This window comes from Triticum dicoccoides, chromosome 2B (assembly GCF_002162155.2).
Source record: "Triticum dicoccoides isolate Atlit2015 ecotype Zavitan chromosome 2B, WEW_v2.0, whole genome shotgun sequence".
Taxonomy (NCBI): domain Eukaryota; kingdom Viridiplantae; phylum Streptophyta; class Magnoliopsida; order Poales; family Poaceae; genus Triticum; species Triticum dicoccoides.
The window spans coordinates 645,888,983-645,906,333 of NC_041383.1; the positions used below are offsets into that span (position 1 = coordinate 645,888,983).

Sequence of the window (17,351 nt, forward strand, 5' to 3'; positions counted from 1 at the left end):
GCTCAAATAGGGTTTGGATGCTTGAAATTTCGTTTTTGCTCACATTTCCTTCGTTAAGCACTACTCCCTCCGTCCGGGTTTATTGGGCCCGTAAGTGACAACACCAAGACCAAGGAAGCGCACGCATGTAGAGATTTAGGAAATAAATGTGCTTAATTTGCTCTCTAACTGCCCTATTAAACAACCATATTAACTAGAGCAACGCATGCAGCGGCCAGCGTGTGCGCATGCAGCGGAAAAAAATATATGAGACCAGGTCTCATATAAATCAGGTGAGACCCGCCCTGATGGATGACATGTGGCATTCACAAATCACAAAGCATCTAATCTCTCCCCCCCTGATTTCAAGTGGGGGTGGGGTGGATGCTTTGTGATTTGTGAATGCCACGTGGCATCCATTAGGATGGGTCTCACCTGCTAATCCGTGAGACCTGGTCTCATAGAATTTTTTTCCGCATGCAGCCTGCATCCATGCCCAATCGGCGAGGTTCGTGCGCCAGCTTCGATGCAACGGTGCATGCACAGGAGCAATTTCAGGTAATAAAGTAAGGTAATTAATGTACGGGCCTAATAAACAGGTACAACCATATGTGGCTTACGGGGCCCAATAAACCCGGACGGAGGGAGTATATGTCAATCGGCAACACATGTTGAATTGTTTTTCTAGCATTAAGTCATTCTTTGTAACAATGAGGGCCATGTGCACAATTCGGTATACGGACCAAATTTGGGCGCACTTCCACAGTACAAAAAAGTGATTCCCAAAACCCAATATCAAAATCGCAATGTGTATTGCCGGGTGCCTATATATAACTTACAAATACGATGAAAAAAGTGATAAAAAGAGGAATTTTATGAAAGCTTTTTGGACCCCCCCACTTCCCTCTCTGAGATGAGTCCCCTAGCTTTTTACAGCATGCAATTAAACCTTCATAGTGGGAGCCACATTTACGCGACCGGTCGTCCGAGCCACGGGATAAGACCAAATTAGAATCCTTTCCTAGACCTCACCTGATGAGGGAGCTTCTAACAATGTGTGTGTGTGTGTGTGTGTGTTTTACGGCTGGCATCAGCCAGCCTGAATCTTATGGAAGTGATACGGAAAGGTGAGGCCGCTGTGTCCAAGAAATTTATTTTGTCTCTCCGGTCTTCTTGTTCAAACTCTTGTTGAGAGAATCATTATCGGTCACGCGTGATATACGCGTTGTGCATGGATTTGTCCGACAGCTAGGCCGAGCTTACTTGCCTTACTGGCATGTAAGTAGAATTCTGCTTGGCCGACGTCAAACACTTATAAAACCACCTCTACGTCAGTACAATTTTTATGAGCAAAACGAATGAATTAAAGCAGATGCGTGGGGGCAGTTCACCATCTCCCGCATCTCCCTTCCTTCAGCAACCCCTGTTGCCCCATGACAACGAGCACTTTGCAGTTGCATGTGCCGGCCATACTCGCCTTCTCACTGCTGGTACTTTCATGCGGGCGTTGTGCTGCCCGGGAAGTACCAGGAGAAGGCCACCTTCGGACATGGGACTGGCACTTCATCGAGGGCTTCGTCGTCTGCCTCATCGTTTCCCTACTGGCAGTCCTGCTCTTCTGCGTATGCCGTAGAGGAAAAGGCGGCGCCGTGGCGGCCGTCGAAGGCAGCCGAGAATGGTCACGGGCAACCGCCGGGCCACCCAAGTCCGACCACTACATGTCAATCAACGCAAGCATGGTGCGCAGTGCGCAGACGACCCCCGACGCGCGGCCCCGATCCTCCGACGTCTCTCCCGATTCCAGGCGCCTCCCGCCGTCGCCAGAGAAGCTGCTTTGGATGCTCCTCGCCTTGCCCGTGCCCGCCGACGAGCGTGCTCCTGCAGCCACCCAAAACGGCTGGCCGCCCGTGCAGCGGCCGGAGAAGGATGCCGTGATTATGGATCCCTTCTCGCCCTGCTCACGGGCGTCCTGGGTGAGACCTAAGGAGATTGACTACGAACGGCTTCAAGTAGCAACCAACGACTTCCACATGAAATCTCGGATGCGCAAGCCGGGTTGCCAGTGGGTGGTGTACAAAGGTACCAAATTTGTGGCCGACGACGGCTTGCCCGCTGTTGTGGTCATCAAGAGGTTCCACGAGATCATTAGCACGGAGCAGAGGGAGCGTATGGTGGACGATCTCAGCCGCATGACCACCCTACAACACAAGAACGTCGTAAGCCTACTCGGTATGTGACCAAGATGCAGTTCATTTACCTATATTTTTTTGTCAGATATAGAATCACACTTATGGCAAATGTTAACATGCTCCCTCTTACCCCCTCTTTTTACATGTGAGGTAAGAAGATAAGAGTTAATTAAACCACTAATTAATAAGATCAATGACTAAGATCTATTATACACTCTTATCTCTTGTGTGAAAAGAGTATGTTTTTTATCAACAAATTATGCACCGATAGAGTAACGGTTAAATCGTACAGAAATTTTATCTGGATGACGTTGGCTCCAAGAGGGTGGCATTTCAAATGTTATTGTTGTAGTTTTAGTTGTGTTGACTATGGCAGTTCCTTCAGAGAGCGACATAACATTTTCGGGGAGGATGACAATTTTGAGCCTTGAACCCAGAAAATGCAAAGCTGTTCTAAAGAAACGGCCACCCTCCACAATAAAATGACATCAAAACGTTTGCAAATGCCATCCCTCCCAGCGAATGTTTGCCAGCGAAGGGGATTCTAAACGTACTATAGGAACATTGACGGTTGATTCTCTGCAGGATACAGCTTCGGAAATGGTTATTTTCATCTGGTGTACAGCTACATGCCCAACCGCAGCTTGGACAAACGCCTCTTCCGCGAGCCCCGCGGGACAGGCTTGACCTGGCCGCTCCGCTACAGCATGGTCAACGACGTCGCCCGGGCGCTCTACCACCTGCACGTCACCAACGTTCCCCACGGGTCGATCAAGGCGTCCAACATCTTGCTCGAGCAAGACTTCGCCGCCAGGCTCCACGGGCACTTTGGCTACCAACCCGACCAGAGCAACACGCCCCGCGGTTCACTGGAGGCGGACATGCTGCAATTCGGTGTGCTGATATTGCAGGTCGTATGTGGGCCCCAGGGGCGGAGCCAGGCTAACACGGCGCCCTGGGCCTGCTTCATCGCTACAGTGTTCAACTGGGTTCAACAGTCCAAAATCGCTATAGTCAACGAAGAAATAAATCTTCACGGCGGCCTGGGTCCTGCCTCCCACGGCCGGGGATCACCGACTGAACTGGTGGACTGGGTTTGGACACTTCACGGGGAAAGTCGCTTCCTCGAGGCGGTCGACCCAGCTGCGCGGGGGGACGACTTCAACTCTGCTCAGGCGACCAAGCTTCTTCTCATCGCCCTCTCGTGCACATACCCGGACCCAGCGGCACGGCCGACTATCTATGAGGTGCGCAGGATCTTATCAGACGAAGATCCACTGCCAGATGTTCCTCCATCAAAACCCACATGAGACACCATTCATACTCCCTCCATTCCAAACACAGCCGTAGGTCTGTACTTATAGTTTTACGTTGGTTCTAAGGCTGTTGTTTGGTTGAGTTGTAGATTCTGAAAAAGTTGTTGTGAGCTGTGAGAAAGGTGTTGTGAACTTTCAGGTGTCGAAAAGTTGCAAGCTGTTTGACTTAAACAAACTATGATACTAAATTTAGCTGTCAATTATGTAATGCCCATGGTGCCTGAGTCTGAGTGAATATGTTTATATGCTAATTGTAAGTGCATCTAGTGCCACCCATAGTTGGTTTTGGAGTATTGACGACAAACGTGGTTGTGAGACTAATGTGTTTGTGAGAATTGCAGGATAACATAGGTAGTAGTCCCTTATTGACTCGGTTTACCTATCAGAGATGACCCCTAAAAATGTGTGAAGACATTGAAGACAATGGTGGTTCGTGAAGACATTCATGATGAAGATTATGACATGTGAAGATATTCACTTGAACACTATGGAGTGCAAAATATAGTTGTTTCGTAGTTTCCTTTCTTCTTTATTGAGTCATGGGAACCACCGTACTGTTAAGTGGGGTCCAAGTGAACAAAGTCAGAGTGACTGATATGATGCTCAACCAAATCCTATGTCTTCGAGCGAAGACAATGAGAGCAAACCTTATCCAGGGTTGGATTAGTCAGCTTTGCTTGTAGCCCAAGTCAAGCTGCCGCGTGTGTTTGAAATCCGACCGTTGGACACATGTCGGTTCCTTAGTGACCGAGGGTCATTTCGGACATATCAGGTCGGGTTGCCACTTGGCTATAAATAGCCTACCCCATACACCATAAATTGGTGGCTGCTCAGAGTTAGTGCACGACTTTTGTCGTTTGAGAGCAACCCACCTCCGAAGCATTTGAGAGAGAGATCCTTGACACCCAGAGCCAAAGAGTGTTAGACATCACTAAAGTCTTTCTGTCCGCGTGATCTAAAGACTTGTTACACTTGAGGACTGTGAATCCTCCAGCCGGTTAGGCGTCGCGTTCTGAGCATCCAAGAGTCATTGTGGATTGCCGGTGAACGAAGTCTGTGAAGGTTTGGAAGTCTACCTTGAAGACTTACTAGAGTGATTGGGCGAGAACTGGGTGTCCTTAGCTCAAGGGGAATAAGGTGAAGACACGGTCTTCTGAGTTCAATCTCAGCCTCCCTAACTAGACATACAGTTGTCATAGCAATTGGAAATAGTCTACCAAATCCTTGTCTTCGCCAAGCAACTGGTTCTATCCCCTACTCTCATTACTCTTCAGTTTGTCTTCGTGAAGTCATTGCTTGCCTGCCTGATTCATTTGACTTCACTATGTGAAGACTTATATCTGTTTGGCTTCGTACTGTCTTCCATCCTGATCCTGTCTACCTAGCTGCAGTTAGTCTTTGTGCTTTCACTGTATTGTATGCTTGACTAATGCTTGCCTAGTGTAGTTTTCATTCTGTTGCTAACTATATAGGTTCAGTTTGCTTGTTTGTCTTCAAAGCAACCGTGTTTTGAAGACTCTCATAAAAATCGCCTATTCACCCCCCTCTAGTCGACAACTAGCACTTTTAATTGGTATCAGAGCAAGGTACTTCCTTGTTCTGTGTGATTCGATTTAACCACCTGGAGTTTTAGCTATGTCGACTGCATGGATAATCAAGGTATCCGCTACGTGTCCTATTTTTGATGGTCATGATTATCCCAAATGGAAGGCCATGATGAGGAAGCGCCTCCTTGCAATGAATAGTGGGTTGTGGACCGTCACGGAGATTGGCCTCACCGATCTGTGCAAGATGGCGCAAGCTGACAACATTCACAAGTACACTTAGCTGGATATCATGGCTAAGGATATCATATGCTCCTGCCTGTCCAATGACGAGTTCAGGCGCATCATGCATCTCTGCAATGCAAAGCTTATATGGGACCGTATTTCTGATGTCTATGAAGGTCATCGAACTCGTCAAGATCCCTGGTTCCGCGAATTCAAGGAGGCTCTTAAAATGATGACATTCGAACCCGAGTCTTCTGCTCGAACCTACTGCTTCATGGCACGTGGTGCCAAGGTAACCTCACACGATAACTCTGAATGTGTATCCAAAACTAGCTATAAGACACTTGCTAAAATTGCAATTGAGCAACAAACTGCTATGGAACATATTCAAAAGCTACTATAAAAAGCGATGACCTGTTGGACACAGAAATGAATCGAACTCAATCCTTAGTCGAAGATATTAAAAGTCTTCGCATTAAGTATGAAGAACTTGAAAGTCGTCATGAAACTCTCTTAGCCTCTCATAAGAAGCTTTCCTACGATTATCTTCAAAGGAAGCAAGACCTTGAGAAACTGAGAGTGTCTCATGAAGATCTTCAAAAAGAGAATCATTCACTACTCGCCCAACAGATCAGTTCCGCTCAGGTAGAATTTGTTCCACCATGCTTAAAGTGTCTTGAGCGTGATAATGTTGTCTCTGTTGCTAGATGTTCTGATGTTGCAATATCTTCAACTACTGATGTGGTAACTAACCCCTCTACCGAGGATGCCACTACTATTGCTGATGAGAATGCTAGGTTGAAGACATTGCTTGAGACAGACATGTACAAAAGCCTCAAAGGGCATCAGACTTTGTGCAATGTCCTCAGGAAACAGATTCTAAACCGAAACCCTAGAAAAGAGGGTGTTGGGTTCGAGAGGAAAATGAACGTTGATGGTTCATACTGGACGCCTGAGCAGTACCCCAAAACCACCTGGGTTGCTGCTAAGGATCCTTCAGTGGACCCATCCACTTTATCTGGCTTCACTTGTGCTAACCCAATTGTCATTGATGAATCCTTTGATGCCAATTATAAACTCTTTAAGAATCAGAATGGTGAAGTGTTTGCCAGGTACATTGGTACTAACTGCAGGAACGAGTCACCCCAGAAGAAGATCTGGGTGCCCAATAGTTGTCTTGAGAAGCTTCCCGTGAATGTCGTCATGACACCACCTGGGAAGAAGACAAACCCTAGACTAAATGCGTCATATGGCCCAAAGGCTTCATACAGACAAAGGACCACTCATGGTCACCCTAACACCAATGTTTTGCAGGAGAACCATTATGAGGCTCATGAATATGAGCGTGTTTCGTCTAACCGCTATGTTCACAAAAGTAAGAACTTTTCTGCTTATTCATATGAGTACTATGAAGGAAATATGCCCTAGAGGCAATAATAAAGTTATTATTTATTTCCTCATATCATGATAAATGTTTATTATTCATGCTAGAATTGTATTAACCGGAAACATAATACATGTGTGAATACATAGACAAACATAGTGTCACTAGTATGCCTCTACTTGACTAGCTCGTTAATCAAAGATGGTTAAGTTTCCTAACCATAGACATGAGTTGTCATTTGATTAATGGGATCACATCATTAGGAGAATGATGTGATTGACATGACCCATTCCGTTAGCTTAGCACTTGATCGTTTAGTATGTTGCTATTGCTTTCTTCATGACTTATACATGTTCCTATGACTATGAGATTATGCAACTCCCGTTTACCGGAGGAACACTTTGTGTGCTACCAAACATCACAATGTAACTAGGTGATTATAAAGGTGCTCTATAGGTGTCTCCGAAGGTACTTGTTGAGTTGGCGTATTTCGAAATTAGGATTTGTCACTCCGATTGTCAGAGAGGTATCTTTGGGCCCTCTCGGTAATGCACACCACTATAAGCCTTGCAAGCAATGTGACTAATGAGTTAGTTGTGGGATGATGCATTACATAATGAGTAAAGAGACTTGCCGGTAACGAGATTGAACTAGGTATTGAGATACCGACGATCAAATCTCGGGCAAGTAACATACCGATGACAAAGGGAACAACATATGTAGTTATGCGGTTTGACCGATAAAGATCTTTGTAGAATATGTGGGAACCAATATGAGCATCCAGGTTCCGCTATTGGTTATTGACCGGAGACTTGTCCCGGTCATGTCTACATAGTTCTCGAACCCGTAGGGTCCGCACGCTTAAAGTTCAGTGACGATCGGTATTATGAGTTTTTGTGTTTTGATGTACCAAAGGTAGTTCGGAGTCTCGGATATGATCACAGACATGACGAGGAGTCTTGAAATGGTTGAGACGGAAAGATCGATATATTGGACGACTTTGTCCGGACACAGGAAGTGTTTCGGAAGGTTTCAGACATTTACCGGAGTACCGGGGGGTTACCGGAACCCCCCGGGGAGTATATTGGGCCTAATGGGCCTTAGCGGGAGAAGAGGAGGGGCGGCCAGGGCAGCCACTCGCCCCCTCCCCCTCTAGTCCTAATTGGGCAAGGAGGGAGGGGGGCGTCCCCCTTTTCCCTTCCCCTTCTCTCTCCCTTCCTTCCCTTCTCCTACTCCTACAAGGAAAAGAGGAGTCCTACTCCCGGTGGGAGTAGGACTCCCCCTTGGCGCGCCCTCCTCCTGGTCGGGCTGCCCCCTTGCTCCTTTATATACGGGGGCAGGGGGCACCTCTAGACACACAAGTTGATCTGTTGATCTCTCCCAGCCGTGTGCGGTGCCCCCCTCCACCATATTCTACCTCGGTCATATCGTAGCGGTGCTTAGGCGAAGCCCTGCGTCGGTAGCAACATCATCACCATCATCACGCCGTCATGCTGACGAAACCCTCCCGTGAAACTCTGCTGGATCGGAGTTCGCGGGACATCATCGAGCTGAACGTGTGCTGAACTCGGAGGTGCCGTACATTTGGTACTTGGATCGTTCGGATCGTGAAGACGCACGACTACATCAACCGCATTGTGCTAATGCTTCCGCTTTTGGTCTACGAGGGTACGTGGACTCACTCTCCCCGCTCGTTGCATGTGCGTAGTATTTTTTTTGAAATTACTACGTTCCCCAACAGTGGCATCCCGGCCAGGTTTATGCGTAGATGTTATATGCACGAGTAGAACACAAGTGAGTTGTGGGCGATACAAGTCATACTGCTTACCAGCATGTCATACTTTGGTTCGGAGGTATTGTTGGATGAAGCGTCCCGGACCGACATTACGCGTACGCTTACGCGAGACTGGTTCTACCGTTGTGCTTTGCACATAGGTGGCTGGCGGGTGTCAGTTTCTCCAACTTTAGTTGAATCGAGTGTGTCTATGCCCGGTCCTTGAGAAGGTTAAAACAACACTAACTTGGCGAAATATCGTTGTGGTTTTGATGCGTAGGTAAGAACGGTTCTTGCTCAGCCCATAGCAGTCACGTAAAACTTGCAACAACAAAGTAGAGGACATCTAACTTGTTTTTGCAGGGCATGTTGTGATGTGATATGGTCAAGACATGATGCTAAATTTTATTGTATGAGATGATCATGTTTTGTAACAGAGTTATCGACAATTGGCAGGAGCCATATGGTTATCGCTTTATTGTATGCAATGCAATCGCCCTGTAATTGCTTTACTTAATCACTAAGTGGTAGCGATAGTCGTAGAAGCAATAGTTGGTGAGACGATAACGATGCTACGATGGAGATCAAGGTGTAGCGCCGGTGACGATGGTGATCATGACGGTGCTTTCGAGATGGAGATCAAAGGCACAAGATGATGATGGCCATATCATATCACTTATATTGATTGCATGTGATGTTTATCTTTTATGTATCTTATTTTGCTTTGATTGACGGTAGCATTATAAGATGATCTCTCACTAAATTTCAAGGTATAAGTGTTCTCCCTGAGTATGCACTGTTGCGAAAGTTCTTCGTGCCGAGACACCACGTGATGATCGGGTGTGATAAGCTCTACGTTCAAATACAATGGGTGTAAGACAGTTTTGCACACGCAGAATACTCAGGTTAAACTTGACGAGCCTAGCATTTGCAGATATGGCCTCGGAACATTGAGACTGAAATGTCGAGCGTAAATCATATAGTAGATATGATCAACATAGTGATGTTCACCATTGAAAACTACTCCATCTCACGTGATGATCGGACATGGTTTAGTTGATTTGGATCACGTGATCACTTAGATGATTAGAGGGATGTCTATCTAAGTGGGAGTTCTTAAGTAATATGATTAATTGAACTTTAATTTATCATGAACTTAGTACCTGATAGTATTTTTGCTTGTCTATGTTATTGTAGATAGATGGCCCGTGCTGTTGTTCCGTTGAATTTTAATGCGTTCCTTGAGAAAGCTAAGTTGAAAGATGATGGTAGCAATTACACGGACTGGGTCCGTAAGTTGAGGATTATCCTCATTGCTGCACAAAAGAATTACGTCCTGGAAGCACCGCTGGGTGCCAGGCCTGCTGCAGATGCAACTGACAATGTTATGAACGTCTGGCAGAGCAAAGCTGATGACTACTCGATAGTTTAGTGTGCCATGCTTTACGGCTTAGAACCAGGACTTCAACGATGTTTTGAACATCATGGAGCATATGAGATGTTCCAGGAGTTGAAGTTAATATTTCAAGCAAATGCTCGGATTGAGATATATGAAGTCTCCAATAAGTTCTATAGCTGCAAGATAGAGGAGAATAGGTCTGTCAGTGAACATATACTCAAAATGTATGGGTATAATAATCACTTGATTCAACTGGGAGTTAATCTTCCTGATGATAGTGTCATTGACAGAATTCTTCAATCACTGCCACCAAGCTACAAGAGCTTTGTGATAAACTATAATGTGCAACGGATGAACAAGACTATTCCCGAGCTCTTTGCAATGCTAAAGGCTGCGGAGGTAGAAATCAAGAAGGAGCATCAAGTGTTGATGGTCAACAAGACCACCAGTTTCAAGAAAAAGGGAAAAGGGAAGAAGAAGGGGAACTTCAAGAAGAACGACAATCAAGTTGCTGCTCAGGAGAAGAAACCCAAGTCTGGACCTAAGCCTGAGACTGAGTGCTTCTACTGCAAAGGGACTGGTCACTGGAAGCGGAACTGCCCCAAGTATTTGGCGGATAAGAAGGATGGCAAGCTGAACAAAGGTATATGTGATATACATGTTATTGATGTGTACCTTACTAATGCTCGCAGTAGCACCTGGGTATTTGATACTGGTTCTGTTGCTAATATTTGTAACTCGAAACAGGGACTACGGATTAAGCGAGGATTGGCTAAGGATGAGGTGACTATGCACGTGGGAAATGGTTCCAAAGTCGATGTGATCGCGGTCGGCACGCTACCTCTACATCTACCTTCGGGATTAGTTTTAGACCTGAATAATTGTTATTTGGTGCCAGCGTTGAGCATGAACATTATATCTGGATCTTGTTTGATGCGAGACGGTTATTCATTTAAATCAGAGAATAATGGTTGTTCTATTTATATGATTAATATCTTTTATGGTCATGCACCCTTGAAGAGTGGTCTATTTATCTTGAATCTCGATAGTAGTGCTACACATATTCATAATGTTGAAGCCAAAAGATGCAGAGTTGATAATGATAGTGCAACTTATTTGTGGCATTGCCGTTTAGGTCATATTGGTGTAAAGCGCATGAAGAAACTCCATACTGATGGACTTCTGGAATCACTTGATTATGAACCACTTGGTACTTGCGAACCATGCCTTATGGGCAAGATGACTAAAATGCCATTCTCCAGAACAATGGAGCGAGCAACAGATTTGTTCGAGATCATACATACTGATGTATGTGGTCCGATGAATGTTGAGGCTCGCGACGGGTATCTTTATTTTCTCACCTTCACAGATGATTTGAGCAGATATGGGTATATCTACTTAATGAAACATAAATCTGAAACATTTGAAAAGTTCAACGAATATCAGAGTGAAGTAGAAAATAATCATAACAAGAAAATAAAGTTTCTACGATCTGATCATGGAGGAGAATATTTGAGTTACGAGTTTGGTCTTCATGTGAAACAATGCGGAATAGTTTTGCAACTCACGCCACCTGGAACACCATAGCGTAATGGTGTGTTCGAATATCGTAATCGTACTTTACTAGATATGGTGCGATCTATGATGTCTCTTACTGATTTACCGCTATCATTTTGGGGTTATGCTTTAGAGACGGCTGCATTCACGTTAAATAGGGCACCATCGAAATCCATTGAGACGACGCCTTATGAACTGTGGTTTGGCAAGAAACCAAAGTTTTCGTTAAAGTTTGGGGCTGCTCGTCCTCGAGTAGATAAATGATAAAAAATATAATTTTTGATGTGGAATGCTACCTAGCATAATCTTGATCATATGTCTAATCATGGCATGAATATTAAGACACGAGTGATTCAAAGCAATAGTCTATCATTTGATATAAAAACAATAATACTTCGAGCGTACCAATAAAGCAATCATGTCTTTTCAAAACAACAAGGCAAAAGCAAGCTTATCCCTACAAAATCATACAGTTTGGCCATGCTTCATTTTTGTCACACAAAATGCTCCCATCATGCACAACCCCGATGACAAGCCGAGCAATTGGTTCATACTTTTTAACACGCTTCAGCTTTTTCAACCCTCACGCAATACACGAGCGCAAGCCATGGATATAGCACTATAGGTGGAATAGAATATAATGATGGAGGTTATGTGGAGAAGACAAAAAGGGAGAAAGTCTCACATCGACGCGGCTAATCAACAGGCTATGGAGATGCCCATCAATTGATGTCAATGCGAGGAGTAGGGATTGCCATGCAACAGATGCACTAAGAGCTATAAGTGTATGAAAGCTCAACAAAAGAAACTAAGTGGGTGTGCATCCAACTTGCTTGCTCATGAACACCTAGGGCATTTGAGGAAGCCCATCGTTGGAATATACAAGCCAAGTTTTATAATGAAAATTCCCACTAGTATATGAAAGTGACAACATAGGAGACAATCTATATGAAAGTTTATTAGCCCTCGAAGCAAAGTACTACTACGCATGTGAAGGAAATATGCCCTAGAGGCAATAATAAAGTTATTATTTATTTACTCATATCATGATAAATGTTTATTATTCATGCTAGAATTGTATTAACCGGAAACATGATACATGTGTGAATACATAGACAAACATATAGTCACTAGTATGCCTCTACTTGACTAGCTCATTAATCAAAGATGGTTATGTTTCCTAACCATAGACATGTGTTGTCATTTTATTAATGGGATCACATCATTAGGAGAATGATGTGATTGACATGACCCATTCCATTAGCCTAGCACTTGATCGTTTAGTATATTGCTATTGCTTTCTTCATGACTTATACATGTTCCTGTAACTATGAGAATTATGCAACTCCCGTTTACCGGAGGAACACTTTGGGTACTACCAAACGTCACAACGTAACTGGGTGATTATAAATGAGTACTATAGGTGTCTCCGAAGGTACATATTGAGTTGGCGTATTTCGAGATAAGGTTTTGTCACTCTGATTATCGGAGAGGTATCTCTGGGCCCTCTTGGTAATGCACATCATTATAAGCCTTGCAAGCAATGTGACCAAATGAGTTGGTTACGAGATGATGCATTACGGAACGAGTAAAGAGACTTACTGGTAACGAGATTGAACTAGGTATTGGATACCGACGATCAAATCTCGGGCAAGTAACATACCGATGACAAAGGGAACAACGTATGTTGTTATGCGGTTTGACCGATAAAGATCTTCGTAGAATATGTAGGAACCAATATGGGCATCTAGGTTCCGCTATTGGTTATTGACCGAGAATAGTTCTAGGTCATGTCTACATAGTTCTCGAACCCGTAGGGTCCGCACGCTTAACGTTACGATGACAGTTTTATTATGAGTTTATAAGTTTTTATGTACCGAAGTTTGTTCGGAGTCCCGGATGTGATCACGGATGTAACGAGGAGTCTCAAAATGGTAGAGACATAAAGATCGATATATTGGAAGCCTATATTTGGACATCGGAATCATTCCGGGTGAAATCGGCATTTTACCGGAGTACCGGGAGGTTACCGGAACCCCCCGGGGGGTTATTGGGCCTACATGGGCCTCGAGGGAGAAGAGGGAAGGAGGCAGGAGGGGGCCGCGCGCCCCTCCCCTTCCTAGTCCGAATAGGACAAGGGAAAGGGGGCGGCGCCCCTCCCTTTCCTTCCCCTCTTCCTCCTCTTTTCCCCCCTTCTCCTATTCCAACTAGGAAAGAAGGGAGTCCTACTCCCGGTGGGAGTAGGACTCGCCCCTTGGCGCGCCCTCCTTGGCCGGCCGCCTCCTCCCCCCTGGCTCCTTTATATACGGGGGCGGGGGGCACCCCATAGACACACAAGTTGATCTACGGATCGTTCCTTAGCCGTGTGCGGTGCCCCCTTCCACCATATTCCACCTCGGTCATATCGTTGCGGAGTTTAGGAGAAGCCCTGCGCCGATAGAACATCATCATCGTCACCACGCCGTCGTGCTGACGGAACTCATCTTCGGAGCTTTGCTAGATCGGAGCCCGGAGATCGTCATTGAGCTGAACGTGTGCTGAACTCGGAGGTGCCGTACGTTCGGTGCTTGGATCGGTCGGATCGTGAAGACGTATGACTACATCAACCGCGTTGTTCTAACGCTTCCGCTTACGGTCTACGAGGGTACGTGGACGAATACTCTCCCCTCTCGTTGCTATTCCATCACCATGATCTTGCGTGTGCGTAGGAATTTTTTTGAAATTACTACGTTCCCCAACAGTGGCATCCGAGCCTAGGTTTTATGCGTTGATGTTATTTGCACGAGTAGAACACAAGTGAGTTGTGGGCGATACAAGTCATACTGCTTACCAGCATGTCATACTTTGGTTCGGCGGTATTGTTGGATGAAGCGACCCGGACCGACATTACGCGTACGCTTACGCGAGACTGGTTTTACCGCCGTGCTTTGCACACAAGTGACTAGCGGGTGTCTGTTTCTCCAACTTTAGTTGAACCGAGTGTGGCTACGCCCGGTCCTTGCGAAGGTTAAAATAGCACCAACTTGACGAACTATCGTTGTGGTTTTGATGCGTAGGTAAGAACGGTTCTTGCTCAGCCCGTAGCAGCCACGTAAAACTTGCAACAACAAAGTAGAGGACGTCTAACTTGTTTTTGCAGGGCATGTTGTGATGTGATATGGTCAAGAGGTGATGCTATATTTTATTGTATGAGATGATCATGTTTTGTAACCAAAGTTATCGGCAACTGGCAGGAGCCATATGGTTGTCGCTTTATTGTATGAAATGCAAACGCCCTGTAATTGCTTTACTTTATCTCTAAGCGGTAGCGATAGTCGTAGAAGCAATAGATGGCGTATAGACAATGATGCTACGATGGAGATCAAGGTGTCGCGCCGGTGACGATGGTGATCACGACGGTGCTTCGAAGATGGAGATCACAAGCACAAGATGATGATGGCCATATCATATCACTTATATTGATTGCATGTGATGTTTATCCTTTATGCATCTTATCTTGCTTTGATTGACGGTAGCATTTTAAGATGATCTCTCACTAATAATCAAGAAGTGTTCTCCCTGAGTATGCACCGTTGCGAAAGTTCTTCGTGCTGAGACACCACGTGATGATCGGGTGTGATAGGCTCTACGTTCAAATACAACGGGTGCAAAACAGTTGCACACGCGGAATACTCAGGTTAAACTTGACGAGCCTAGCATATACAGATATGGCCTCGGAACACGGAGACCGAAAGGTCGAGCGTGAATCATATAGTAGATATGATCAACATATTGATGTTCACCGTTGAAACTACTCCATCTCACGTGATGATCGGACATGGTGTAGTTGATATGGATCACATAATCACTTAGAGGATTAGAGGGATGTCTTTCTGAGTGGGAGTTCTTAAGTAATATGATTAATTGAACTTTAATTTATCATGAACTTAGTCCTGGTAGTATTTTGCAAATTATGTTGTAGATCAATAGCTTGCGTTGTTGCTTTCATATGTTTATTTTGATATGTTCCTAGAGAAAATTGTGTTGAAAGATGTTAGTAGCAATGATGCGGATTGGATCCGTGATCTGACGTTTATCCTCATTGCTGCACAGAAGAATTATGTCCTTGATGCACCGCTAGGTGACAGACCTATTGCAAGAGCAGATGCAGACATTATGAACGTTTGGATAGCTCAATATGATGACTACTTGATAGTTTTGTGCACCATGCTTTATGGCTTAGAATCGGGACTTCAAAGACGTTTTGAACGTCATGGACCATATGAGATGTTCCAGAAGTTAAAGTTAATATTTCAAGCAAATACCCGAGTTGAGAGATATGAAGTCTCCAACAAGTTCTATAGCTAAAAGATGGAGGAGAATCGCTCAACTAGTGAGCATGTGCTCAGATTGTCTGGGTACTACAATCGCTTGAATCAAGTGGGAGTTAATCTTCCAGATAAGATAGTGATTGACAGAATTCTCTAGTCACCACCACCAAGTTAGTAGAACTTCGTGATGAACTATAATGCAAGGGATGACGAAAATGATTCCCGAGCTCTTCGTGATGCTGAAATCAACGAAGGTAGAAATCAAGAAAGAGCATCAAGTGTTGATGATTGACAAGACCACTAGTTTCAAGAAAAAGGGCAAAGTGAAAGAAAGGGAACTTCAAGAAGAATGGCAAGCAAGTTTTCACTCCCGCGAAGAAGCCCAAAGCTGGACCAAAGCCTGAAACTGAGTGATTATACTGCAAAGGAAATGGTCACTAGAAGCGGAAATGCCTTGAATATTTGGTGGATAAGAAGGATGGCAAAGTGAACAAGGGTATATTTGATATACATGTTATTGATGTGTACCTTACTAGTGTTTATAACCCCTGAGTATTTGATACTTGTTCGGTTGCTAAGATTAGTAACTCGAAACAGGAGTTACACAATAAACAGAAACTAGTTGAGGGTGAAGTGACGATGTGTGTTGGAAGTGGTTCCAAGATTGATATGATCATCATCGCACACTCCCTATACTTTCAAGATTAGTGTTGAACCTAAATAAATGTTATTTGGTGTTTGCGTTGAGCATGAATATGACTTGATCATGTTTATTGCAATACGGTTATTCATTTAAAATCAGAGAATAATTGTTTTTCTGTTTAAATGAATAAAACATTTGATGGTCATACACCCAATGAAAATAGTTTGTTACATCTCGATCGTAGTGATACACATATTCATAATATTGATGCCAAAAGATGCAAAGTTGATAATGATAGTGCAACTTATTTGTGGCACTGCCGTTTGGGTCATATCGGTAAAAAGCGCATGAAGAAACTCCATAAAGATGGATTTTCGGAATCACTTGGTTATGAATCATTTGGTGCTTGCGAACCGTGCCTTTTGGGCAAGATGACTAAAAACTCCGTTCTCCGGAACAATGGAACAAGCTACTGACTTATTGGAAATAATACATACCGATGTATGCGATTCAATGAGTGTTGATGCTCGTGGCAAGTATCGTTATTTTCTGACCTTCACAAAATGATTTGAGCAGATATGGGTATATCTACTTGATGAAACATAAGTCTGAAATAATTGAAAGGTTCAAAGAATTTCAGAGTGAAGTGGAAAAATCATCGTAACAAGAAAATAAAGTTTTTGCGATCTGATCGCGGAGACGAATATTTGAGTTACGAGTTTGGTCTTCAATTAAAACAATGTGGAATAGTTTCACAGCTCACGCCACCTAGAACACCACAACGTTATGGTGTGTCGAACATCGTAACCGCACTTTATTGGATATGGTGTGATCTATGATGTCTCTTATCGGTTTTACCACTATCGTTTTGGGGTTGTGCATTAGAGACAACTGCATTCACGTTTAAAAGGGCACCATCTAAATCCGTTGAGACGACACCGTATGAACTATGGTTTAGCAGTAAACCTAAGCTGTCGTTTCTTAAAGTTTGGAGTTGCGATGCTTATATGAAAAAGTTTCAACCTGATAAG

The 17,351-nt window shown here is 44.4% G+C and overlaps 1 protein-coding gene across 1 annotated transcript; it reads left to right on the plus strand.

Annotated features, from left to right (window-relative positions):
- Window positions 1-1,158: 1,158 nt before the first annotated feature.
- On the plus strand, window positions 1,159-3,651 carry LOC119368183 (L-type lectin-domain containing receptor kinase VIII.2-like). The gene is made up of 2 exons (XM_037633505.1): window positions 1,159-2,208; window positions 2,754-3,651. Exons 1-2 carry the CDS (start codon window positions 1,413-1,415, stop codon window positions 3,476-3,478), a joined length of 1,521 nt encoding a protein of 506 aa, XP_037489402.1. The 5' UTR covers window positions 1,159-1,412; the 3' UTR covers window positions 3,479-3,651.
- The last annotated feature ends 13,700 nt before the right edge of the window (window positions 3,652-17,351 follow it).